This window comes from Lipomyces oligophaga (genome assembly GCF_038497815.1).
Source record: "Lipomyces oligophaga strain CBS 7107 unplaced genomic scaffold V1516scaffold_7, whole genome shotgun sequence".
NCBI classification, from domain to species: Eukaryota; Fungi; Ascomycota; class Lipomycetes; order Lipomycetales; family Lipomycetaceae; genus Lipomyces; species [Lipomyces] oligophaga.
Window position 1 is genome coordinate 779,202 of NW_027117791.1, and position 26,979 is coordinate 806,180.

General features: G+C 45.0%; 8 protein-coding genes across 8 annotated transcripts; 3 read left to right on the forward strand and 5 right to left on the reverse strand.

Moving 5' to 3' along the window:
- Nucleotides 1-1,601: 1,601 nt before the first annotated feature.
- Nucleotides 1,602-3,504, forward strand: V1516DRAFT_687300 (uncharacterized protein; the record flags this gene model as incomplete). The annotated part of the gene is made up of 2 exons (XM_066923718.1): nucleotides 1,602-1,920; nucleotides 1,973-3,504. The coding sequence occupies 2 exons, from the start codon at nucleotides 1,602-1,604 to the stop codon at nucleotides 3,502-3,504; spliced, it is 1,851 nt and encodes a 616-aa protein (XP_066775797.1).
- Nucleotides 3,505-3,711: 207 nt separating this feature from the next.
- On the reverse strand, nucleotides 3,712-5,658 carry V1516DRAFT_628614 (mitochondrial 37S ribosomal mS29 domain-containing protein; the record flags this gene model as incomplete). Its single annotated transcript, XM_066919849.1, has 2 exons — nucleotides 3,712-4,118; nucleotides 4,230-5,658. 2 exons carry the CDS (start codon nucleotides 5,656-5,658, stop codon nucleotides 3,712-3,714), a joined length of 1,836 nt encoding a protein of 611 aa, XP_066775798.1.
- A 1,581-nt stretch (nucleotides 5,659-7,239) lies between these two features.
- Nucleotides 7,240-8,126, reverse strand: V1516DRAFT_680249 (uncharacterized protein). The gene has a single exon (XM_066923055.1). It carries the CDS (start codon nucleotides 8,068-8,070, stop codon nucleotides 7,351-7,353), a length of 720 nt encoding a protein of 239 aa, XP_066775799.1. The 5' UTR covers nucleotides 8,071-8,126; the 3' UTR covers nucleotides 7,240-7,350.
- A 3,556-nt stretch (nucleotides 8,127-11,682) lies between these two features.
- On the reverse strand, nucleotides 11,683-14,088 carry V1516DRAFT_666104 (uncharacterized protein; the record flags this gene model as incomplete). Its single annotated transcript, XM_066920725.1, has 3 exons — nucleotides 11,683-13,766; nucleotides 13,819-14,007; nucleotides 14,061-14,088. 3 exons carry the CDS (start codon nucleotides 14,086-14,088, stop codon nucleotides 11,683-11,685), a joined length of 2,301 nt encoding a protein of 766 aa, XP_066775800.1.
- Nucleotides 14,089-14,614: 526 nt separating this feature from the next.
- V1516DRAFT_713680 (uncharacterized protein) lies at nucleotides 14,615-17,373 on the forward strand (the record flags this gene model as incomplete). Its single annotated transcript, XM_066924316.1, has 4 exons — nucleotides 14,615-15,274; nucleotides 15,319-15,468; nucleotides 15,515-17,248; nucleotides 17,269-17,373. Exons 1-4 carry the CDS (start codon nucleotides 14,909-14,911, stop codon nucleotides 17,371-17,373), a joined length of 2,355 nt encoding a protein of 784 aa, XP_066775801.1. The 5' UTR covers nucleotides 14,615-14,908.
- A 916-nt stretch (nucleotides 17,374-18,289) lies between these two features.
- Nucleotides 18,290-21,265, forward strand: V1516DRAFT_680260 (fungal-specific transcription factor domain-containing protein). The gene has a single exon (XM_066923056.1). It carries the CDS (start codon nucleotides 18,433-18,435, stop codon nucleotides 21,001-21,003), a length of 2,571 nt encoding a protein of 856 aa, XP_066775802.1. The 5' UTR covers nucleotides 18,290-18,432; the 3' UTR covers nucleotides 21,004-21,265.
- Nucleotides 21,266-21,737: 472 nt separating this feature from the next.
- V1516DRAFT_713682 (uncharacterized protein) lies at nucleotides 21,738-23,849 on the reverse strand. Its single transcript, XM_066924317.1, has one exon. The coding sequence runs from the start codon at nucleotides 23,449-23,451 to the stop codon at nucleotides 22,066-22,068; it is 1,386 nt and encodes a 461-aa protein (XP_066775803.1). The 5' UTR covers nucleotides 23,452-23,849; the 3' UTR covers nucleotides 21,738-22,065.
- An 836-nt stretch (nucleotides 23,850-24,685) lies between these two features.
- V1516DRAFT_628310 (fungal-specific transcription factor domain-containing protein) lies at nucleotides 24,686-26,917 on the reverse strand (the record flags this gene model as incomplete). The annotated part of the gene is made up of 2 exons (XM_066919834.1): nucleotides 24,686-26,073; nucleotides 26,338-26,917. Coding segments are annotated over 2 exons (1,968 nt in total), but the record flags the coding sequence as incomplete, so codon positions are not given.
- Nucleotides 26,918-26,979: the final 62 nt, after the last annotated feature.

The following is a 26,979-nucleotide window of genomic DNA, read 5'->3' on the forward strand; positions in this document are numbered from 1 at the left end:
GACGGTAGATATAACGATATTAGCTTATTTGAGAACCCAAAGGTCAAGCGACACAAATGTCATCAGGTGTGGGGGGAAGTGATGACACATAAAGAGGATGAGGAATCAGCCCGGATTGAGATATTGGCAGCAGTCCACAAGTTGAAAGTCAACCAGTAGACGGCCGGGTATCACATCACAGTACTCTAGGAAGAGGCTAGAACCGGATAATTCAATGAAATTCACATTTATGCTTGGATAAGATATCATAGCGCTAGGTACAAGGTGGAGTACCAATCGTAGCGACGTGCAGAAGGCGTTCTTGGAAAAAGACCTAAATTGTTTATCGATATCTCCTTAGCGACAGATCGTCGATGACTTTCCAAGGGATATGGATAATAAGATTAGTTAAAGGAATATGTTCTATGTAGTAGAGCTCTAATGAAAAAATTATCAAGATATGAGTATCTTAAATGTTATGATTAGCAATTTGATAACAAATTTAGCGATGCAGTGCACACAGTAGCCTCCGAAATGATCGAAGAAAAGGTGTTGACGAAACTGAGATGATCGGTGGCCGAGTGAAAAAGCCATAATTTTCTGCCACGGCTGCTGGCTAATCACTAAATCTCCCGCTACATATCAACTGGCTCTCCATTTAACTTGGATTGCTTCTAAGAGGACTAGTCCAGAGACATAGATACCGTAAGAAGTGCGATAAGTTGTACATAAGAGAACCTAGAAATCTCGACGTGATCACCTATCAGCTTGGGTTCGACCTGGAGAGCTGAGAAGACAGTAGAGACCCAGCTGATCCAAAGTCACATACTTTCCTCTGCGTCTACCGTTTGAAGTTTTGTCTACCCGTGGACTCAAGGAAGCGGTACGCGGCAAACAAAAGGCAACGCCACCGGGAGCGGACAAATACAATTGATGTACAGAAACTCGATTAGGACGGTACTATATCGTGAACGTGGTGGTGAACTGCTGGCAAGGGCCGTTCTGATATGAGAAGTCGGCCGCCATCGCGCCCCGTCGGGCTCTGATAAACTGGCTGTAGTTCGGCCTTTGCAGCTTATTTCCAGGTTGCCAATGGTACTTGCATGTGCGATTGTCGATTGGCACAAGCTGAAAACTCTGATACGAACAGTATTTGATTGAGATTCTGAACGCATTTGCGATGATATTTTTTGCCCTCAATTGTTATGAGCTGACTGAGCTTGATGGTCGCTTTTGAGTTCAGCCGTGACCAGACGCCCGCGTTGGTCTGGGAGAACTTTGTTTTCGTAGCTTTGTCTTCACTGGGATTTCAAAGGAAACAAGTGTAGAAAAGCAGGTCTAGCTGGGTTTCACTGAAGGTGGCCTAAGAAAAGTATTTTGGTCGTAAACTTGGTTACATAATTCTATTGCTTTTAATTTTATTGCATTTTTTCTGATTTTATTCAGAGCTTTATTTTTCATTCTGAGATTTTGAACTGCATTGCTGAGCAGGTTCTAGAAATCTACATATTTTGATTTACTGTTGATATTTGATAGCGGGTAGGCGACAGCTCCGTGAGGTGAAATCTTCCAGTAATACTGATAAGCTGATTTTCAAGCGAAGTATCACCATCGCACAGTTCATGTCTAATTCACCCTTCTACGTCTACTCTCTGCCGTCCGCCTTACTCAGCACACTGACCCCTATCGAGGCGCAAAATTTTACTCCAACCAATTCGCTCTCTCTTGATTCCTCGTCTAGTCTGAATCCGGCCACAGATCCGCTCGCATTTTCAGTCTTGCCTACGGAGGACGTAAAATGTGGAACATGTGGCTATTTGGCTTCATCTCAACAAGAGCAGCGGGATCATTATCGCTCAGATTATCATAGGTTCAATGTAAAACGGAAGGTCGTGGGATTGGATGCAGTAGATCTGCCAACTTTCGAACAGATGCTGGACGGTAAGATTTCGCAAATTTTAATATGTTCGAATAACATTCTCATTTTTTTTAGAATATGAGGGATCGATTTCTGGGTCTGATTCGTCCGAGTCAGACAATGAAAATGAAAATGACGATGATCGGATATCAGGTTTACTGAAGCAAACATATTTGGGTTCTATAGCCGAAGATGAAGAATTCACCCCTCTTCAAAGAAAGTCGCCTTATTTCTTTTACAAATCGACGATGCTCCCGCCGGAAGATGTTTTTGCTATATACTCTACACTGTTTCCGGCAGCTGGAGCTGGACAAGCACTTGCGCTCATAAAAGATCAGCAAATTGAAGCCGATTTGGGGCGCTCGAGATCCGGTGCGCATATTTTTGTTCCTCCAGTTGATGGTCCAGTATCAGTAGTATTAATGCTCGGTGGAGGCCATTTTGCTGGTGCAGTCGTTTCGCACGCTATGAACCCTTTGAACAAGTCTGATCCCGTAGTGTTTCTGCAGCATAAGACATTTCACCGATATACAACTCGGCGTAAACAAGGCGGCTCACAGTCTGCAAATGACAATGCAAAAGGAAAAGCGCATTCTGCTGGTTCATCTATTCGGAGGTATAATGAGGCCGCGCTGTCGACAGAGATCCGAGAGCTATTGGCTGACTGGAAGCCATATTTGGAGCGAGCAAGCCATATATTTGTTCGAGCCAATGGAAAAGCGAATCGCGCAATATTGACAGGTTATGAAGGCTCCGTGATATCTGCACACGATCACCGGATTAAGGGAATTCCGTTTTCGACAAGACGTGCTACAGGTCATGAAGTCAAGCGAGTGTGGTTAGAACTGACGCGCCCGAAAGTGGTTAAATTAGATACCATTATTACCCCGGAACCACCGGCAGCAAGCATGAAATCGAAGCCGAAGCCCAAAGTTAGCCTTGAGTCGGCGAGTGGCCCGGAAGTCGTGGAAATATCACCTGAAGAGCTACATACTAGTCAATTAGTTGCTATGATACGTAAGTCCCGGATCAAGCCGCTGACGAACTATCTAACTACGCATGGAATTTTATCCGATTTTCGCTTTGTTCCTGAATCACAATATTACCATACACCTACTATGCTTCATCTTGCTGCGTCGCTTTCACTACCTAAAATGGTATTCTTGCTTCTATCTCCTCCGATTTCCGCTAATCCTGAACTTACCAACGGCGACGGTCGAACCCCGTGGGATCTAGCCGGTGACCGCGCTACGCGTGATGAGTTCCGAGTAGCTAAGTCCGAATGGCCAACGAAATGGGACTGGAGTCAAGCACATGTTGCATCTGCGATAGATCGGGCCGGGATCGCGAGCAGAGATGCTAAGGAGGCAGCTGAGCGTGCCGCAGATCGAGCAGAAGCAGTTAGACAAGCAGAGGAAGAGGCAAGAGCAACACGGACTCATTCAACAAACACGAATCCGGGGAAAAAATTGGCAAGCTCAGTGGCGACAAGAATCAGTACAGAAAAGCAGCTGCTGACTGGATTGACCCCTGAAGCACGTTTGAAGATTGAACGGGAACGAAGAGCTCGCGCGGTAGAAGCGCGGATGAATGCACTAAAACGCTGATGCTCTATTTGGATGCAAGACGTTCTCCAGTTTTCGCAGAAAACAAATTTTTGATCTCGAATTAATCAAAAATAAGTAAATATCTGAAGATTAGTTTGGAAAAGTATAATTTATCATGTAACTTATAATACAACTCTCGGTTTCAAAACATATCTACAAATGAAGTAACTGCACAATCAATATTCTAACCTTTTACCGAGTAATAGCTCAAGCGAGATCAAACAATACGCCTTTAAGCAACGACCGGGGATTTCCGTTTCCAGACGTCAGGAACCTTGTCTGGACGAGTCGTTTCCAGTACTCTGATTTGCGCTCATCCAATACAAGGTCGACGAACCCGTTGACTTCTTGCTTGCCCAGGATGATTGTCGCACCGTCGGACTCGTACCGGTTCTCAATGTCTGTACCTGTTGCTCTCGCGAACCCTTCTTGGGCACTTAAAAGCTTAAATGCCTTATCAGCTACGTTATCGGCGGTAGCATCTGCATCTGCATCATTATCAGCATCAGTATTTGTAGAAGTATTTCGTCGCTCACTGCGTTCAATGGCGACATCAGTTGCTCTGCGAACTAGCTTTGCGGAATACAAATTTCCCAGATCAGGAACACGCAAGACTGAATCGTGTTTAAGACGCGAAATTGGGCCCAAGAGTGCAACTTCTTTTAAGACCTTCTCACGCATCTGGATACCATACACAGGACGTTCAGGCGAGAGTGCATAAACACGCTTTTCCAGTACAGAGCGAGTCTTTAGATACTTTTGCAATCGGTCAGCGTGTAGAGTAATTAGGCCTGCTTCGCGAAGATAATTGAGGTATAAATCAGTATTTGCAAGCGAGAAGTTGGATACTTTGAGAATTGGCACGGAAATTAGGTTTCTGACCAGTTCGGCATCGTACCGCTCGCGCGAAGGATTGACATATGGATGAGGAGCCTTGTTCTCAAGCAAATGCTGTAAAGTAAGACTGGTGTCAGATGCCTGCGTAGTAGCGATAATTCCATATCGGGGCAATGCAGATTCGCCAGCTAAAAGCTGCACAATCAGTCGTGGGAAATAGAAACTATCATGGCGGAGTCTCTTGTAATCAGCGCTGTAGTACTCGGTGTAATATGATTCTGAAAATGCAGACAAATTGTCGACTGTAAATAACACAGGAACATCGGGCGATTGTTCAAGCTCTGCAATCAAGGCCTTGAACGCCTTAACCGAGTTCATACGATTTGCACGGCCTGCCTTGATTAGATCAAACAGCGAGCTTTTGCCTGCCTTGAGATTAATAGACTCGCCACGCCCGAACGTGAACTCGATATCATTGTGCAATTTGGCCTTGTGAATGGCGCAGGAAGTATGGTCGCGATATACCAAATCCAGACGCCGGAGCAGTCTAGAGGTATACATCCGCTGATCGTATAAGGCCGGGTCTTGGTCGGAAACTTCATAATCGACTGAGCCATCAACCAGTCGTCGAGCATTAGGGAAATGTATAACAAACAGCTGATTCTGCACTCCAGCTAATGCCAGTTGTTGCAAAACAACAGTCTTACCAACACCGTTTGCACCGGTCAAAAGCAATCGTTTTTTACACTCGGGTTGCTGTTTCACTGGCTCCAGTATTGAATCTATTGCAGCAATAGTCTCTCCCCTTACAATCGTCGCCCATTCACTGGTGATGTTGAAATACTGGTTCTCATACACGGCTTCGAGCTTTCTGAGGTCACGCCTAGCTCCCGGCCCATAAACGGCCAGTGAACCTTCGACAAGTCCGGATTTAGCATCGAACTGGACACCAGCCGGAGTCAAATTTTGCAAATTGATTGCACCTGCTGGCTTCAACGATCCGCGAGCAGATTTATCGCTCAGCTTTGCAATGGCCTTCTTGAACGGGTAAATGGACCAGGAATCATTTTTGGGCGGCGTGAACAGAATCCGCTTGTGCTCTTTCTTCTGCTTTGCTGAGGCATTCGCAATTTTAAATCCGGCCTTGGCTTTCAACCAGTCTGGCCAAACTTGCCGGCGTTTGAACGACTTTTCGACAACTGCTGTGCTAGATAGATGTCGTCTTCCTGGTCTACTTGCACTGGACCGACCGAGAGTCAGTTCGGATACCGTCGGCTGCACAAAGAAGCGAGCTTTCAGTAGAAATTGTGAGGTCATCGCAACCACGAGTTCTCAAGCAACAAGTAATTGTACAATTCCGCGAGATTGTCGACCAATTGGACCGTGATGTCTGGTTTGATTAGTCCTGTTGACTATCGCCTACGAAAATTTGACGATATTCCATCTCAGTCAGGTGATTAGTGTGCTTATGTAACATTAGATAAATGATGACGTAAGAGTTGGTTGTGAACTGTCTGACATTGCAGGGCCTATATTGAACACGTAAAAAGATGCCAGAGAGGCTTGAATTATTTGAAACATTCATTATCAGGATGCCAGGAGAGGTAGAAGGCGTTAGGGTGATATAGTAATAGTTGACTACAAGACAGTCTGATCAGGAGAAATTACGGCAGTAAATGGGGTTAATCGCATCCTGAAAAGTTACAATCAGGAGATAGACATAGCAGTAACTTGCATTTGCTTAAGTTTCTAATATCAACTCAAAATTGAGCGTTCTAAGGGCAAAATCTGATTTGAAACCATAGTTAAGTAAGACGACAAACAGCATCCCAGTTCTAAGCAGCAGACTGTTGACAAAAGCCTATCAAAAAGTTAACGAGGTCATTCTTGGAACCAGAGAGAAGACTACAGGCCAATCATATAGTCGTCCGCACCTTCTTCCAAATATTGATGAAGAAACCAGTAGCAGCAATTTGCGGATTCTGAGAAACATGAATATAGCATTATGGTCACGAAAACAAACAAATGTGGTATCTGAAATATCAGGAGCAAATATATGAAGAGTCACAAAATCCTAATCTTTATAAGCCAGGCTGAATTACTTTAAAGCATGGTTAGAGGATTGCGTATCATGACAACAACACAGAGGGAAACCGCATACAGGAACATGTACAAGGATTAGATTCTACCGCCGGCAGTGCCTTGATTCATTCCGCATTCAGTTCTGAGATCAATATCAGCTCGACCCCAGACTTTGCACCTTCTATAGCTACAATATTTGCAATAATGACACAATATTTGATCCATCTGTACTGGAATCAGGCACAAAATTGAACAAATGTGAATATGACGGATAAGTAAACGAATTCGATACTGGACATCATGATGTGAATAAACCATAGCACGGTCCTCACAATACAGTCAATGCAAACTAAACCGGAACATAATTAGCCAAAGGCGCAACTTCAGGTCTATGCAATTATGTTACAACCAACCACGGCCACGGCTCAGACCACATTTCATCTGGTCTGGAGCTGCGATGAAATCTGCACATCCATTCTCGCAGCAAAACTGTCAGGAATGACACACCAATTCAAGCCAGCTCAATTCTCTAAAGTTCATACGCACGACAGAAAACGACCAAAAATGGACATTAGAACGCTCAATCACAGAAAAATGCCCTCCTGGCTCTGCACTGAGGTTATCCGCTTAGTCAGCACTCAATTCGGATATAGTCCAATGGAGAGAGGAGACGCTAAACTGGATCGGGAGAGAATGTATTACCGGATCGGGATAAGTACGGCTGAATGTGGGAAAAGTCTAATTATCGGTTAAGAACCGACTCAAAACTGCAAAGCGTAATCCACAACAATTGATGTCAGGTTTTAACCAAGCAAATAGGAGAGAGCTTAGATGTTCTATTATCGCAATCACATTATTATATTACTATATTATTAAGGTATTAATATTAAACAAAGACCTAGAGCAAGCCAAGATCAGATGAGATTATTACAAGAAAAGACCCATGGCCATGGCGCCGAGCGCAAGGAGACCACCGGCAGAGGCCTTGTTGGCGACGGCAGCGCCAGTGAAGGTAGAAATAGCAATGCTGCTAGTGTTGGTAGGAGGGCAGTAGGTAGTTGTCTCAGCGGTGAGAAAAGTTGTGACGGTAGCGTTATAGCCGGCAGCGGAAGAGGAAGTGACAGCCGGGGCGGAAGAGGAGGTAACAGGGGCGACGGACGACGAGCTAGACGATGAAGAGGCGCCATCGACAACGATCTCGATAGCAACACAGCTGCTGGAGAGAGTCTTAGATCCGTAGTAGGACAAGATGTAGTTGGTGGCGCCATATGAGTAGGGATCATTGACACCGAGGCATGCAGCGAAGCCGGAAGTGGAGCCATCGTAGGAGAGAAGACCATCTTCGATCGTGAACTTAGAAGGCTCATCAATAAGACCATATGTAACAACCTCGCCAACGGAGAAGAAGTAATAATAGGACTCGGCAACGGAATATGTAGCGTAAATCGAGCTGTTCGAGTAATTGAAGTCCTCAGAGTCTGAGCCAAAGAAAACGTAGTCAATGGCGGCACCTTCATGGAGGCCGTAGAGACCCTTGCCGTCGACGGCCGAGGAGGACGACTTTGCGTAGAGCTTGACCGATTCGGCAGCGACCGAAGAGGCGAGGCCGAGAACAGCAGCGGTAATAGCAGTTGATGTGAACTTCATTGTGTATTGGAGTAGAGAGCAGGCTTGTGAGTCTAAGAGAAAGAGAGAGAAATTTTTATCGAGAGGAGGAAATCTAGACGAGGCGGGATCATGCTGGGTTTATATAGACAACTGGAAAGTGCGCGCCCCTACTACTGCTATTGCGGGCTTGTTTGGATGGACTTGACGAAGTTTGTTATTAGGGAACGGCTGAAAGAGGAGCCGGCGCACTACTGTTGTGGGAGAAGTTGGGCCGCTTGGATGGTCCGAGTGAGAGAGAAGATGAAGGTTTATTTTTAGAGCCCACGCTTCGGCGAAAGATGCGAGAGCAAGCTCGTGAACGAGGGCGCCGGTGCAGCGCAGTGCGGTACCGTGAGCAGGCCGAGTCGGATGTCGGTCGTGAGGGCAGCGAGAGCAGCGAGAGCAGAACGTGGTAGCAAAACGGCCCTTATTGCCTTTACGGTTAGATCGACGACCGCTAATCGTGGAAGTCCGCAAAATAATGCACATGTTTACTACGGGACAAATGATAAATGACAAAGGACCAATATCGTGGGTTGCCAGGACGACAAGATTGTTGCGGCAAGCATTCCTGATGAGCAGCTAAAGTGCGATAAGCTCATAGGAACGCATCTAGAAACCGAACAGACAACGGTGTTGTCGAGCTGCTAATTTTACTTGGTGGGTACTTTTTGTCTTTGGCGGGAATTAACGGGAGGAAACAAGTTGAGCAAGTTCGGATGCGGGCAGAGGCTGAAGAAGAAAAAGTCTGTCTGGAACAGGAGCAAGGCTTAATGTCGCATTTCTTTCGATACATTGTCTGCCAGCTGGATGGCGTTCGAAAATACTGGAGCGCTCGTGTTGGTCTTCATTGAGCATTTTCCAGCGCGTAGAGCTCTCGTGCTGGCTCATTGGACATGTCTGCCCAAGAGGCAGGCACAATCGATGCCGATCATGATGGGCGATAAATCTGTCTGTCTCTGTTCCATCTGCCTGAAACGGAGCAATATGCAGTTTGCAACACGAATTTCCCGCGTTATTTGCTGCTGATGTCCAATTGCTGCCGCTTTAGACAGGCCACTGACAGTCACCAGTTGCCGCTGGTCAAAACAGTTAGGGCGTTGGCGTTGCTGTGACAGACAGAAATAGACGTTGTGCGCTCTCAAGACGAGCGCACCGACCGGACCAAACACGGCTGCTGTGGGCACCTGCGGTTATTGGGGGGCAATGACATCACATTCTTCCAGAATTGCACTTTTACTGTTGTTATATAGTCTTTATGGTAAATATATTGTGCAACTAGAGTAGATAGACAGACAAATAAAATACTACTTAAAGTCAGTCTAAGGGAGAGACTAATAATGGCAGATCCATATGTCTGCTAAACTAGCGGACTAATCCGCTAGTATACAGATATTTAGTCAAAGTAAACAACCTGATCAGTCTATTTTTATGCTCATTCGGTAAATTAACCCAATTTTATCTGATTTGGGTGAGTTCCCCGTGGCTCCTTCTTGTATTTACGATGTACCGCATCCAGCGCCGCCTCGCCTTCTGGATCTGGTCGTCCCACGCACATCCGCCCAGGCACATCTGCACTCCTGCAAACTATCGATGTCGTCTTAGCTGAGCGATCTATCGAGAGCCAGCATGGATCTTATTTCCGGCATTCATTAGATTCGAGAATGTAGATCTTTCCTCTCTAGACGATTGCCATGGCCAATCCTCGCCTTTCCGCCGTCAAGCGTTTGAATTAGCCACTCTCAACACACTCTAGAATCTGCAGCCAGTTTTAATATGCTGTAAGCATTTTGTGGAATTAGTCGGCAGATACCAATATCTTCGGGATTTACCGACGGTATGCCCATGATTGTTTATCCACAGCATTAATACCAACTGACAGACTACTTGCCGGATCCAAAGCCATGGAATAGATGTAAAGTTTGTAGACTGCGCAAAATCTGGCGCAGACGTGATAGCAAATCTTAGAGAGAGCAATATGTTCCAGCTGTCTCAACACGTAGATCAACCGATTAACCAGCTATTTAAGCTATTTCATAAACAAGGAACCAGAAATCTACTGGTTCGTTGCACGTTAATTGAGCGCGTCCACGTGTCCGGCAGCCTGCGTTCGAGCAGAATCACATTTTCAAGCATTTTTGCGAGAAAGTATCGCTCGAGTTAATCTAAGAGGCTTGAGTTCCGAAATAATGTAGTTGATGAAACAAAAGCCAATTTCGGATTCTGTAATCAGTTTGTATCACATCTGTCTGTACCTTATGCAAGTGCTCTAACCGGAAGCGTCTTGTCTACAAAGAAATTTGATGCATGCACAAAACCAGCAGTCCTGAGCTCAGAACACGGTTTCATCTACTTGCTACTATAGTGCTCGAATATTGAGTAATCTGGCTCAAATTATAATTCATTAGCGATATCAATATTGCCATTCACAATGCTTGAAATCTCACAATAGACTTTTTCACTGAGGGTTAAATCAGTGTGGACTAATCTAACCTTCCTCCGTGGATTTAGTCTCACTCGTATGCTGAAAACTATTTGAGAACCACAGCATAATTCAAACCAGACCACAGATATATGCGTTTTAAACTGTCAACCACTTCCGTGCTGAATGAGTTTGCATTCTTTTTATGTGATTGGATATATGCTTACATGTTCCTGTCTCTCATGATTAATGACTTTATATGGAAAAAATGATCTAATGTGGGTTGGTCACTGATTTCTCAACGATGATCGTAAGAGAGTCATTTTCACTTGAATTATATAATCAGAGATATCATTCAATACTTTCAAACGAGTTATCCATAATTATAATTCAGGACCTCAAGTTTTGATAGGTCAGATTTCTGTACGCTAGATGTGTCCGCTCAGATATCTATCCGCTGACACTCCTTATACCTTCTAATGCAGATGAATCTTTGAGTTATAAGAAATGAAAAGGAATTTTCATACGTTCCTAAATGTTTTCTTATGTATCTTTTAATTATGTTGTGTTTTTTTGGGTCGGATATGTGGTTCGATTCATATCGTATGCAAGGATCAGAATTGATCTCATAGATCACCTACATACCTAAGTTGTTTCAGTATTGTTCTCTTTGCAATTGCTAGTTCGACAATCTCTGACAGTTAGGCTATATTCAAAATTAAAATCATTCCAGCTTTTGATTCGGCTATTTATGGCATATTTAGCGTTATTTAGTTTGATCAGCTACATCATATACTACTGCATTCGGAACTTGTTGACTATATCTGTAGAGAAGTCTTTCGATCTTCACTCTAGTGTAGAACGAACCCAAGATGAAAATCAGGAAATTGATATGCCATAGAATACAAATACAACTGGCCTCGAACTATATTTTGAGAAATATTTCCAAAAGGTCTATTAACTATGTGTGCTATAATTGCCTCAATCGCATAAATATTAATTCTCTTACACATGCACTACTAATTCAAAATACAATTGAATATTTAATTAAACTATAGACTAATAAAAACTAAAAGTAAAAAGTAAAAATTAATAGCAAACATAAATACGAATATAGCAACTGGGCAGGAAACTGGCATGTTCAAGATCAGAAAACATCTAAGGTTGCGGCCGCAAAGCCATCAATCAATTCAATTAATTTTCTGCCCTCCTTCTGTAAAAAATTCCAATTCAAATTTTGTATACTTCTGCACAGGAATAGTTATCTCATTAGGTGCACGTTGCCGATCATTCTCATAGCCAGAGATATAGACGCCATCCAGCGATTGAGAGCGAATGCCAACCCGAAGTGGTCCATTTCTGTTAAGCACAGATTGGTGGATGAACTCGTTTGTTATCCACTTATCTCCTGACTTGGCGCTTCCACCTCCGTTTGGGCTCAAAATATCCGATTCCTCATAACTTCGCTTCAACGGGACGCCGTTAAAATTTGAATTAAATTCATTTGAAGAGGCGCAACCACGGAGAAAAGAGGCCACTTTCTCTGATGATGAAATATCGCCAAGATTAGAGCTTTCTACAGAGATGACCCTCAATAATTTGTTTCTCGCTTCCGACTTGCGCTCTTCAAGCCGCGTTTTCCGTCGGTCGTAAATTTCTAACGCATTCTCTTGAGACCTTACGGAATCTTTAGCCAATTCCATATAAGATTTCAAAATAAAACTGGCCGATTCCACGTAATTTTTCACGGCAATGTTCACCAAATTTACGTAGCTGTTCCGATCTTCAGCTTCCGTCTCCTCAAATCTAGTCTGTACTCTAGTCTGTACTTTTGCCAGCTCTTGAGTTTGAGCGTTTTCACAGGAACGGAGCCAGTCATTATAATCTTTCAATTCAGTTTTACCAAAAAGCATGTAATCATTTTCGGAGAAGAATGAAAAATTAGTCCTCTTTTTCTCGTAATCATTTAGCCAACAACTAGACAATTCCGTGCAACTAATTATGGCAGCCTTAACGGATTCAACTGAACTAGGCTCTTGTACAATATTATTATGTACCAGATCGTCATCCAGGGTGTCATTAGCAGATTCATTCAATGACTTAAGCAATTCCCTGAAATGCAAAAGTGCGCCTTTTTGGAACTCATAGCAAGATTTGTCAAAATTCAAGTAATTTATCAGAACATTTTGTAGAGAATCATTCAAATTGTTTATCAATTCCACATAGTCTCTCACCGCACTGACTTCAGGCGAGTAAGGACCGGTTGATTTCAGAGATTGCGTCGTCGGTTCAGTATTTAATAGCCATCGCCAATCAAATTTTGCAAAAGATTGAACTTTAAGACCGTTCGACTGCCCAAAATCTATCAAAATTTGCTTGGATTTAATCAAGTCCTCATTTTTCTGCAAAATTGGCTCGTATCTGCCGACCTTTCTCTGTGTCCTACCTAACATTTTCCAGATGTTCATATTACCATGATAATTATCGGCTATCGGGCCCAAAAACCATGCAGGTATAGAACCTTCAGTTTTGTCAACATCATTTTTTAGTTTGCCATTGGGAAAGATATTTAAGCTTAAATACTCATCATCAAATGCCAAAAAGGACCTTGCTTCCGAAATCATCCAAATTAATGACCCATCCGACAAAGAATTTGAACTTTCCTTCCCAATTTGGCCTCGACGATCGGAACCTTCGATTATATTTCCCATATTGCCACCTCCGATATTAATATGCACTCCTGTAAACCACACCTGTTTGTATCGTTCTCTGTTTTCCTTTGTATCCTTGAAAAACCATAAGGTGGGTTCAAACGACGAACGAGTTTCATCCAACGACAAAGCCTGACGTGCATTTTGGACGTTTTCGTTCAGATTAAGATTAAGAAATCCATATTGAATTTTCTGGTTTGAAAATTGCTTTGGAATTCCAAGTGCTCCAACGGTATCAAAGCAACCCATAAACTTGACAATGATATCTTTAGGATCTATAAACGAACCTTCTAAGCCTAATAATTTACTCTTCAAGGAATCAAGGACTTGGTTCACACCGACTGGGGCAGAACTATCCGTGTACGCATCAAAGACTTTGACAAAATACGACATACCACGTCCGGTGAGGATTCCAAAGTCGAGAATCAATCCACAAATAGATCGAACCATATATGCCCCTCGAGAAAATCCAAAAAAAAATAGTTCATCATTTACTTCATAATTTAAAGAAATAAACGCGAACACCTGTCTGATCTGTTCTATGATACCTTCGCCAAATGCTCCTTATATCTTCTTAATACCTACCCCGTCTCATATAAAATTTGTAAATCATACCTCCTACTAATTGATCGTGCTTGTCATTCTTTCGCGATCCAACTCCAGGATGATAATATGTTATCTGGCTAATTTTCTGCGGCTCGCTCTCATTGACGGACCTTTGGTCAAAGGGCAAAATGGCACGGGCGATTCGAGTTATATTTGAAGAGTTGAAGTCATCTTGAACTAGAGAATTTTGCCAAGTTCCTTAAATCCATTAGCACATCAGATCAGCTAATCGATAATAGTGTAATGCATACCGTCGCAGAGAATAATTATACGTTTCATGGTGAACTTGATGATCTTGATCGGCTAATATTAAACAAAGTTGACCTGGAAATATCGAGCTGGACATCCTCAAGCACTTATACGGATTGTAGTAAGATCGTGAGATAGCGAGGCCATATCTATAACAACGTTGAAAGGAGTCATTTCGCCACTAAACGACTCGTCTGGACTAGCCGATTCAGCCACTCCTAGAAGACAAGATAGAATACTCCAAAAGAATAGTAATTATTTAAACCAATGCGTCGACTATATGAGCAACTAATTGAAAATTCAAGAAACTTAAGGACGCTTAGATACACTTTCAATGAGAACTGCATTTCGCTTCAGATGATCTGGTATGCGAGCTGACAGTGTGCTAAGGACTGTACCAAGGCTGGTCGAACCGTCTTTAAGGAAAATCTTTCTTTATTTAATAATGACAATGATAAATTAAGTATGAAATCCCGGACATCAAGTAATAAATGTACCTACCCGAGAACTACAAACTAATATAGAGTAAATAGCTGGATTGACGATTTGGAGAGAGGGATGCCTTAATCAGCTGATGATAGATAGTACTATCTTCAGCCGTAGCCTATATCGGCATGCACTAACCTGGTTCAGTGACGTATCGAAAACGAACAGCCATAGCAGTAAAGGATACGGATATTGGAAAAATTAAGAAAGCAATATATTAGTTATATCGAATTCTATCGCTTCTCATGATATTTGATCTCTACGGCAGCACAATATTTGCTATACATCTGTCTCATCAAATTTTCTAATTAGTAGGCTTTTGTCGACATATTAGTTGAAGGTTTGCAACCAATTGAGCCAGCTAATGGCGCATGACCACACATATCTTCCTCCCCATGATGCTCTGTCAAGTCCACACTATCTGGAAATATATTACAGTAATCTCCGAAATATTGTCGCGTCCTGCTATGAACGATACTTTTTCAGAGACATCACAGACAACAATAATGGTGCTCTCCATGCTGTTTGGATCGAAAGCTATTTCAGACCGCTCCCGAGTCGACCGTACTCGGCCAAAGTCAAGACTTTATTATTGACCGACGAGAAGTTTATTCAATTCTCAAACAATATTGATCTCTATTATTTCAAGGTGGCCGACGACATCAGATGCGGATATCCTTCTATTCTTGTTCAGACGTTTTCTGAATCGCTCTATGCATTATATACATCTGTATGTTCTCTAGTGGATTTGAATCCGAGTACTTACTGTGCAAGGGACTGGAATGGTGCTATAGATCTTTAACTCATGAAGAGATAATTACCCGATTGTTAAATCGTGCATCCATGGCTCTCCTGGCAAGACAGTATAAATCTGCAGCCAGAGATGTCTACCAGATTCTCCAGATGGATCCTAAAAATGAAGAGGTAATACCAAAATTCTAATTAAGTTATTCTTGCTGACTGGTTAAAGGTGTTAGAGATAAGCAAACAACTACGGAAGGCAAATGCTATTACGGAGCCAAGTGATTTGGCTCTATTAGGACTTGACCCTGGTCCACAGCGTCCAGTCGAGCAATCTGAAAATCGCATAGCTGGTTCCTTGCCACTCGAAATCTGGGCCATGATTTTAAAATATTTTCCTGTGGGAGACCGAGTCCGAATGATGACCGTTTGCAAAAGTTTTTATAGGTCGATCCAATTCAGCCTGCAACAAGAAACTGCTATTGATTTTGGTGCAAGTCGATGGCCGGTCTCGTCGCGCGTATTTTGGAAGGTCATTCATGAATGTGGACCGCAACTGCAACATTTGACAATTGATGGGTTGATGTACGAAGATATGTACAAGAGCATATGCCTGCTGCGGAATATTGAAGAGGAGCCGAAATACGAGTCGATCGAACTGAAAAACCTAACATCTTTGACGATCCTGCATGCCTGCGCTGCCTTGGACTATTTACTTATCCATGCACAGGAGCCCTTGCATCGTCCGATGTTTGCGAAGTTCAATCAGCTAACTCAGCTTACAATTCCGTTGGAAGAACCTCGAGATGTTGTGGAAACGTTGATGCTCGGTGATCTTGTCAATCTTCGAGAGCTCAACCTAGTCTTACAATATAATCCTGCGCGACGCCGAAGGTCGCCGATTGATGTATTTTCGGAGCTGATCAAGCCGAACTACAGACACCCAAATTTAATTATTCTTCGAATGGGAGGATTGCCGTTTCTGGAGAACGCTGATCAAGGGTTCCAATACACTGCATTGAATGATCCGGTGAGTATCAGCAATCGGCTGATTAATAGTTTACTTCGAATGGCGCACCGGCTGAAGGAATTCAAATGTACCTTCCTGGATGTGCGACATAATTTCGAGCAGATTAGACCTTTTTGGGAGACAATGCCGAACTTGACTCCCGACTTGGAGAGTATTGATTTATCGTATTCTACCTTTCCGACTCGGCTTGTGGTTGTGCCAAGGGCTTGCAAAGCTGTGATATTACGATACACAGTTTTTAATCTGCATCCGCTGCAATCGTTTTCGATAGTGAAGCCCTCTCTAGTCATTGCAGCAGATCAAATGGAAGTGCTGAGCGAGGTCAGTGTTGATACTGGGCAGCATTTGATCTCGTTGGAAGGAATAGAGCAACTGTGTTTAGCGGGATCTACTCTGTGGTGGGTTACGCTGATTCGGTCTGTTGCCGCGAGTGACTGTTTATCACTGAAATATCTGGATATGAGTGACATGAGTTTGCAAAAGTTTGGGAGTTTGTGGAAAGATGGTCTAGTGCGACACCCGGAGCCGATTGTTGCATATTGGTTTAAGCAAATAGTCGAACGGCTGCCAAATCTGCAGGTATTACGATTGGCAATGATGGACGAGGAGACTGGCGAGGAGACGGGGTTGGAAAGCTCGTGGAGGTATTACGGGACCAATCCCGAGGCCGAAGACAATCTAGCCGGACTGGACAGTGTTGTGCCGGGTGTATTTGTACCCCATGACGACGTGTATCGGTCGCGAGGAAGAGATGTGGTCGGGTTAATTATCCGATACCTGCGGCGACTGCAAGTGCTGGACCTGTCACATTTCAACACGATCACGACAGAAAAGGTCGAGCGTCTGATTACAGAAATACCTAGTCTAAGGCAGGTCGTGTTGTATTACTGTCCAAAAGTGGACATTGAGTGGCTTCGGACTAAGTATAGTCGTGTGCGTATATATGGCTCCAGAGAGGAGTTCAGTTAGTAGATTTCATGATATATGTAGAAATGGAATGGCAGGATCTATTATGGAATGCTACAAATGAATCAAGAAATGACGCCGTCATTGATTGAACTTGGACATCTGAATTAAATGGAGCAAACGATATGGTCGAGCTAAGCAATGATATATTGATGTCATCGCCAGAACCAAGCACATTCGACTACAGTATAGTCGCGAACCCATAATACTATTTCCGATAACGGACTCATTTCCGTCTCCGTCTAGGGATAGAAAAAACTTCTACTTTCGTTTATGTATTTGTTCTCTTCTCTCCTTTCCGGTTCTGACCTCTTTTCATTTATTTATTCATTGAATTTTAATTCTTAGTGCCGCTTTGGCTTCCATTTCGACTAGTCTGCCAAAATTTGTTCAGTCATAGAGCATGTTACCGATCGCTAGCGTTCCGAGTGGTGTTGACGTTCCGACGCGCCGCGCAGAATTTAGGTTATAAAATGGACAAGGTTAAATCAACTTCGGTAAGGGCAGAGAGCAAACGAGTATCTGACTGGAAGGAGGGGTAAAATGCAGGTCAGGTGGACTCTTGGTCGGACTTCGTGTATGGAATAGCGTACGATATTAATATCAACATGAACAAGTCAATAGTATACGATATATGTAATATACTGTACACTAGGGCAGTCTATTATCTAGTACGAAACTACAAGCGCGGGTAAGGTGGAGGTGTGGGGTCCGCCGCACGGGGCGAGAACCTGGGGATCTGGATTTCCCCGGATTTCCTTGTTAATGATGAAAGGGTTATAAAGGGCCGTGATAGGCGGGCATAGACTCTGTGGGTTTGAAAGAAAAGAAAAGAAAAAAAAAAGATCGGCAAAACAGCGGAATATTAAAGAGATTGATGATAGTAAGACACACTCGATCGGTCGCCAGTAGCCTGTACGGCAACACACGCACGTGTAAATATTCCTCGTAGGACTTCCCCACGCGCGTCTCCGCTTCTTTTTCCACTGCCCAGTGTGTTCAGTATATCCTCGGCGTCCACGGCTTCTACGAAGTGCCGACAAGGGACGGACTGCCTTGAGAATTTCTCTGGATCTGGATCTGGATCTGGATATTTTCAGTCTTTCACTCCAACTGCTAGAAGCTAGAACTTGTCTGGTTGAGCTATCAGTATGGATTCAAACTCGAAATCTTCGTCTAGCGTTCCGTCGCAACCGACCGGAATCTCTCCATCGAGTCCCGATTCTGCCCAAGATCATTTATTGCCTGTGGTTTCGTCTTCTGCAGCCGAGAATTTGATTCAAACTTCGCCGACTGCAATACCTTCGCAAGCTCCTCTGCCTACACATTCTTTAGGTTCGTCGTCCACATCAACTGCGCTGCCAAAATCATATCGGTCCTCCTTTGCTTGCGTGCGTTGTCATTCAGCTAAAATTCGCTGTGATGCCAATATTCGTGGGATTCCATGTACCCGATGCCGTCAGCGAATGCTCACAGATTGTCGACCGCAGACGCCGCGACGCGGGCCAGCAGCGCATTTGGCCACTACTAGCCATGAACGTGAGCGAGAACAAGACCGCGAAAGAGAACAGGAAAAAAAATTAGACCGCGAACGTCGAGGTGATTTGTCTTTGGGGACGGCGAAGCGTGTGTCACCCGCGGCAAGCTCGTCGGAAGACTACTCAAGGTCTAGTACCGATATGCATGGGATTGTTATTGACTCGGTGGTGTCGCAACCTTCATATCAACATAGTATTCTGAATCCACAACCAACTCAGTTTGGCCTTCCAGATCCGAATGTCGCTTTGGAGCCAAACTACACATTCCAAACAAGGTATCCGCGGCTATCGAGCTACACAAACTATTCCAAGGCTTCTCCTACCGAGGTGTCTGAGTCGTCTGACGGCGTTACGCCGGCCACTGTTTCGGCATATTTAGCCAGTCCCCAATCTACTCAAACTAGAGCATCACCACCTTCTCCGACACCGCCATCTGTCTTGGCACCTTCAATGGTTGCACTGGGTGGAGGAGTGTCTGCACATCGAGAAAACGTACAGAGATGGGCACTCTATTTCGAGTACTATTTTACCTCGAACCGCCAGAGAATTTCAAGCGACATAAATAAGGGTACATCAGAGTATTTTGGTGCGCAGTCTCCATTAAGTTTCCTTACACCAGTGATTCATCCCTGTCGGCACATCGACATCCGACTCCCTAACTTTGCTCCTAGTGATAGCGATGCAGCACAGGCACAGTCATCCTGTATTAGCAGCAATCCTGGCTCTGGCCCGTGTAGTGGACTAGCCCATCCTACTTACATGAGTTCTGCTAAACTCGGTCTCTTAAGTGCCGTTGGATGTTTCGAGCTCCCACAGCCAGAAATATTGGAAGCGCTCATAAGCGCATTTTATGACCGCGTGCTTCCTATCTATCCGATCATTCGCCGCGGAGAATTTGCCCAGTCTCTATCCGAGCGGAAAGTGCCATGGATCTTTATGCATGCTATCTGTTTCACGGCAGCGCGGCATGTGGAAATCAAAGTACTATCGCAGTCGGGCGTGGCGACGCATCTCGAGGCTCGTCGGATGTTCTATAAGCGCGCTAAGGCGCTGTTTGATCTCGGATACGAGCGAGATAAAACGGTGATCATCCAAGTAGCTGTCCTTCTGTCTTGTTGGAGCGGGCGATCCGAAGTCGAAAGCATCAAGCCAGATCTCTCCGGTAGGCGGAGATCAGTCGCTCACAGACGTCATAGAAAGACGTCGTATGTATATTCGAATGCATATGCGTGGATCAACATAGCTGCTAGTGCGGCAGAATCAGCAGGAATGCATCAGGACTGCAATAGCGAGAAGGACGAACAACGACGCTGGTGGAGACGAATTTGGTGGAGTATATGTGCACGGGATAGTTTTTACTCAGCGCTATTAGGCCGACCGCTGAGGATAAATCTCGAGCAGTGTAATGTTTCTCCGCTGAATGTGCACGATTTCTTGTTTGATCGAGAGGGAGACAGCGACGAATCTGTAGATATAGCAAGCAACGACGTTGGGCTACGCAAAGAACAAGTTTTGTACAGCGTTCAGTTGAACAAGCTTGGACTGATCCTGCGTCAAATTCTTACCGCTCGTGTCAAGAAACGGTATGGTGCCGAATTTGTATTGGACATGCACGGTAAGCTGAGGTCGTTTCTTGACGATCTACCGAGCGAATTCGACATTGTCCACAACAAAAATTGTGTCGCTGGTACAATAGCTTATCCATATGCAGCTGCGATTCAGTTGATATACAACCATCACTTGATTTACATCCACCAGATGTCACTACCCGAGAGCGGCATATCGGAATTAGCGGCAAGCCATGCAGCAATGGAGATTGTTGAGCTTGCAAGTTCATTAGTCACGAGTTCGATCATTCGAGCAGTTCCACAAGACGCTTATAGTAGCTTTTTTATGGCTATCGTTATGCTTTTCACCCAGCTACACAAAAACGGTCAGCAAAATGATGACTTGAAACTGGCACAGTCTCAGCTGAAAATGTGCGAGATGATTGTTGTCCAAATCCGCGAGGTATGGGAGCATGCAGATTGGATTTTGGAGCTATGCGAGGATTTGAAGCGCAAACTTAACGCACCATCGATCAGTTTAGTTAGAATCACTGACGATTCGCCTGCTAATCCTACAATGAGCAGAGAAGATTCAGAGTGGACATATCAAGATTTCGCAAATATCTTTAGTCATTAAATTAAGATTACTGCTTTCTTTGGATGTCACGATTCCATCTGTGGAATTCTAGAGCTCTTGTACTCTGCATGTCATGTAAACATTCGTAAGGTCTAAATTATTGCAGCTGCTGAAGTGGCAATTTATTTTTCGGAGTAGTGATCAAGCTAAATTTAATTCTGCTCGTGGGGGGAAGTACTGTATACTAAGTGATAAAATAATGTGACGAGAATGTAGAGGCAGTTAGCTTTGTCAATACAAAACTTCTCTTAAGTGTTCAGAACCGTACTCGCGCAATGTATTCTCTATTTTGGAGACTCACTTGCTTCTTTGTAGATATTCAATTGAAATAGTGGCTATCGAATCAGAGAAATATTCAGTTGCATATATTTATGTGATATTAGGTATTCTTGTCAACTAGCCCATCATATAAAACAAATATATGAATGAAAATACAATCCGCCAGATCAGAATATCTTACATATCCTTCACTTATAGAATGGAGCAGATTTATTTACCTAAGAGAGTGTGGGATTTTGATAGTAACGTACAATATTTGAATGCTTTAAGCGATTTGATCATTAGACCCGTAATAAATTGCTTGTAATTGAGTTAGAAAATTGTGGTAGAGGATCAAAACTGAGTATGCTCCAATGCTTTGACAACTACTTTGAATCCACATAATTAGCCAAGCTGAGAGTTGCTTACGGTAAACATTTAATATTTCCAAAAAGTACGACTTGATTATTCAAAGTTTCACTGAGTCAAAATTTAGTTATATTTAAAAGATAATTAAACGAAATCTCTTGACGAGAATGCTCAGTAGCAGGCTAAACTTCAAGATGGTAGAGCACAAACCACCATCACGTGTCGTATGCAAGGGCTGTATCCACAGTTTCGTAGCTCTGTCACGTTCATCATATCTACTGTAGTAAAATGACTAACTTGAATAAACAACTCTGAAGATGAAAAAAATTATCAATTGATTTGCGAATGAGATTTATCAAATTGGTAATCGTACGACAAAATGCAAAACTATAGAAGGCATAGGAGAGAAAGCCGGTCGCCAGGTCTCTTGTTGTGTTAATCAAATGTTGACTTCCTCAAAACCTGCAGGAAACCTAAGACCATTGGTGCCGAGTCCCAAACCGAGGCAGAATTGTTCAATATTTCAAGGATGGAATTAAGTCGAGACACGCGTTGTAGTTGTTGAATCGAAGTCTTGTTTAGGTAGTTGTGGTCCGAAAGAAGAGCCACAGCTGCAGAGACGACGCCTCCCCAGGCCTCTATTGGAATGGAGCAGTATATATCACCTTCGTAGTTGTTGTCGCGACCAAATATGTTCAAGACCGAATCTATTGAATCTTGAATGCCAGCGCAGGAGAATTCGTATAATAGTTCTAAATGCCGTGCCGGGATCTGGAGATAAAGGTAGCAAGTAATGTGGGCCAAAATAAGGGTCAGACCCGGATGAGTAGGGGTCTGAGTCGTGGATTTGAGAACAGTAAGCTGATGCAAGATCCGAGGAAGAAACTCAGAGATCTCTCGTTGCCGTCTCTGTGCCGATATGCGAAATGAAATGACCGAACGGAGAACTACGCCGAGAGAGCAGATCGTCGTGAGAATGTTTGTGTTCCTGTTATCAAAATCAGGAAAATCGGCCCTATCTAAAACGGGAACTTGGTTCGACTCAATATCAATCCGAAATGGCTTTCCCAAAATGCTTGAGCAAAAAGTATCTTTAGTGAGAAGGACCCACCAGATCCGTCGGCGTAACCAGAAAGGAATATTTGGAGCCTGAGTTGACGAGGGCTTGTGAAAATCCAGCGACTCGGCAATCGATAGGCCTGCGTTTATCCAAGTCAGTGTACTGTAGTACTCTGAGGTGTTTGCGCGATGGTTCGAATCCCATTCGGATAGCAGGATCACAGATTGCACTAAAACAAGTTTATTCTGCTCGTAGTCGAGTTCAAACAGCGCTTTTGCCCGTTGATAATAAGTTTGCCTAGCCACTTGACGGGTCTCGTTTTGCGTCGATAGTTCTGTGTCGGGAAATTTCGCCAGATGACTAACTGACGCAAAGCATATGGCATGTAGTAATATCCAGGGCAATCCATATGATGGGGATGCGCTTGAATCTGTCTCGCTCAAGATTCGTTGAAGTTGCTGACTCGAGAGAATAGGATACAATGGATGGACGATCGCAATGTAGTTGTTCAACAGCACTCGGAACAGGGTAGGTGCCGGCGCGACGAAGCACGACTGTGAGTATAGATATGCCGTTTTGCCTTGCCTTTCGTCGTGCTCTATTTCTTCCTTGTCTTGTTCTCCCTCTTCCTGTCTAATCTCTTCCTTCGGAGAGTCTTGTCTGTGATGGTCAGGCTGATCTGCAGCCTCGAAAGAGTCGGCCAGAAATGACAGGATCGTCTCGTCAAATACGATGTTCGGATGCTCGCCCGAACTGGACATTTATTTGACTGGTACAGAATAAACTCGATCAATTGAAAGGCAAGTACAGTCTATTTCAACACGGTCATGATTGTCACCGCTCCTCTGCCACCCGCGATTCCACAGTTCTGATTTACCTTGCTTACAGTTTCTACTTCTGCTACTGCAACTCCAGCGCCGAGTAACCCCTCAGCACAGTTCGACTCAGTCCTCCCTCACAACAGGTCGACCCTCCGACCCTCCGACCCTCTCGACCTGAAATCTCCAGAACGTCTAATCTGCACCTGCTCCTAGTTCTGGTTCTGCTTCTCCCATTCGGCCGCCCGCCATGCGGCCCTCGTTCGAGTTCCCTCTCTCGGCAACTATTCCTGTCTCACGCATAGACTCCTGAAAGCCGCACACAGCGCCTGCGGGCTTGCGGTCCGTTTGGGATTAGACTTAAAAGACTGGGTCAGAGTGTGTTTCATAGTTTGAGCCGCCTCGGCCCGTGTGCGTTCTTACTGCTGCATTTGGTACAAAGAGCGCATTTGATCATGTAGAAAGAAATTAGTCGTTGCAAAACACAGCATATAACAACATATAAAAACATGTAAAATAATATAATAATACATAGTATATTTAATAGTACATATTATATCCAATAATCCAAATCCGATAATCCAATAATCCAGTAATCCAGTATAAATATAATAATCTATGTACACTTCACCTCCTTTGTTGCGCGCGCAAAGACCGCTGCTGCACTACTTCCGTTTGCGCTCACAAGCGCAACTCCTGCCAGTTCTAGATCGCCAACAAGACTGCTGCTATCAATGTCGCAAATATGTTCTTTCGGAGCAAGCTCGGTTCCGTCGCTCTCGTAATCCATATCAAACTCTGTCGTAAACCGGCTCATTATCGCCTCCTCGGCAGACAAGGTACTTGCGGGTGGACTGCTCTGGGAGCTGGCGATCGATGGAGATGCCGATGGACTGCTTACTGTGCTCTGCGAAGTCAGACTGCCTGCATATCCCGTGTAGATTGCTGTTGATTCTTGGGATTCCTCCTCTTTAGTTTCTTCGCTCATTTCAATGTCTGCTTCTTCCTTGCTCGTGGCGGTGGTGGTGGTGGTTTCACTGCCGATCCTGGACGACGACATACTGGCAGTAGTAAAGACCCGTTCCGCACGCGGACGGCTCTTAAGCTGGCCTAAAAAATCTCTTAGGCTAGAACTCCCTCCATTACCAGGATCATTAGGCGGCGGTCTCTGTGCGCTTAGTCGAGCATGCAAGGATTCGCCCAGCGCAAGAATCCATTCTGCATGGTCCCAGTACTCCTGAGTTTTGTAAACGACCATTTCACATACTTTAAGCTGAGTCCGTAGCAGAGTCACGTTTGTCGCATTCTCATTCATCTGCAGCTTCTCCTGCACTTGAGTGAATAGCAGCACAATCGCCATGAAAAATGCATTAAAAGCTTCGCTCGCGACTCGCGATAAGTCTCCACTTGTCACAAGTGCTGCGCCGAGATCGGCAATCTCCGTCACTGCATCTTGCGCTATCGCCACAGACACGACCGATCCGCGCCGACCAGCACGTCGTTGCTCAGATGGCGAAAACGTAGCTTGATGCAGGAAAACCAGGTTGTGGTTATACATGAGCGAGAGACTCGCAGATAAAATGTAGTTTTCGCGCCCCTGGGGAACCATAGGAAATCGCAGCGCAGCTGGTAGACCATGTCGCCACTCGTCAAGCACTTTCAAGGTCTCCAACACAAATCCGTCGCTTAGTGGCACCGCGACGACGGCGTTTGATGGCGAGCCAAAAAGGTTATCCCTCGATAGATGATTGCGCGTCCGCTCGACGGCAATAGTCCGTAACACTTGCGCCAGTTTGGTTGCCTCAATATAGTACATTGCATGTGCATTAACAGGAGGAACAAACACAGACTCGTCGATCGCCTCGAGCGGTATGGAGGACTCGTTATTGCTGTCGTCCAAGTCTTCATTGAGCTCGACGAAATCAGACAAGGTCAACATCGGTACAGAAGCCTGCGACAAGTTGATGCGGACAGGCTTGCCTAGTAAAGTTGCACAGAAGGTATCACGCACAACTAATGTCCACCAGCATCGTCGCTTGATTTTGTCCAACTCGGTCAGACCAGACATCGTCGAAGCGACGTTCATGCTGATCCGCTCAGCAACACTGACGGCTGCGTCAATCCAGGCAGATGGATTCCAATAATCAGTGGGTCTGCCGCCCCAGTTCGACAGTAAAATCGTACTCTGGATCAGAACAAGATCGTCCAGCTCGTAGCCCTCGTCCCAGAGCGCTTTTGCCCTGTCGTAGTACATGCGCCGAGCCTCCTTGTGAGTAATGGTGGGGAGAAGATGCAACGGGACATGGCTAGCAGCGACGAAAGCTATGGAGTTGAGGAGAAGCCAGGGAATCGTGCCGGAGTAGAACTGCTGTGCAATACGATGTCGTAGCAGGATGGGCAGAGTAGAGTGAATGTGCTGGAAGTAAGCGGTCAACAAGGAAGCCATGAGCGCCGGCTCAGGCATGTCAAAGCAATGATCTTCATGGAGAGCCGCGATTCTGAAAGCGGGGATATGTGGTGGGTGTGGGAGAATCGAGTGTGTCGGCAATTGGAGCGGCATAGCACCTTCGAGCAGCTTTGTGTTGATGGAGGCTGACGAGGGTGTGGAGGAGGTGGTCGAGGTGGTGGTTGACAGAGATAAAGAAGGATAGTTCGGTTCGGGCAGAAAGGATAGGAAGGGTTGCTGTGAGGAGCCAGCCGAGTAGGAGCGAGAGGAGCCTGCGAGAGATGCCGGTCCAGATATAGAAGGGGAAGCGTCGTCGTCGGCGAGCGGAAATGGCAGAATGGAATTGCCGGGGTGCGGGACAATGGAGAAACTCTGACTGGGACTGGCGGAGGGTTGGATGTGGGATATCGAAGAGGGACTTGGGGCGAAGGGGGAGAAAGGGTCGAATTGGCTGGCAGATCTGGTAGAGACCGGTGAGGCAGGGATGGGCGAAAGATCGGTTGTATCGAAGAAAGAGTTTGGAGAGAGATCGAAGGAGCCAGAGCCGGCGACGGAGGCGGGTTCAGATTTTGGCGTGATGTCGCTGTCGGAATACGACTGGTCATGCAGGAGCCGGGAATGGAGGTCGTTGGTGTGGTTGAAGCCGTCGTGGGTGCGATCGTGGTCGTGGTCGTGGTCGTGGTCTTGGATGTGGTGGTCGCGGTCAAGATCTCTCTGGAGCTGCTCGGCCTCTTTTCTGGCGCGGACTTTTTTGAGCCATTCCTTGCGGTCGTAGGTGCCTCGTCTGGACCGGATGGGTTCGCAGTCGGTAATGCCGCGCTCCTTGCAACGGGTGCAGGGCGAGCCGAGGACGGAGACGTCGCACTTGATTTTCGACTGGTGGCAGCGGGTGCAGGCTATGGAGGACCGTCTGGACGTCGGCGGGGCTTTTTTGGGTTTTTGGAGGGGTAGAGTCTGTGACATTGCGGAGCAGGCGGGGAGCAGGCGGGAATTGTTTGCGAACTGGAGACTAGTCGAGTCGAGAC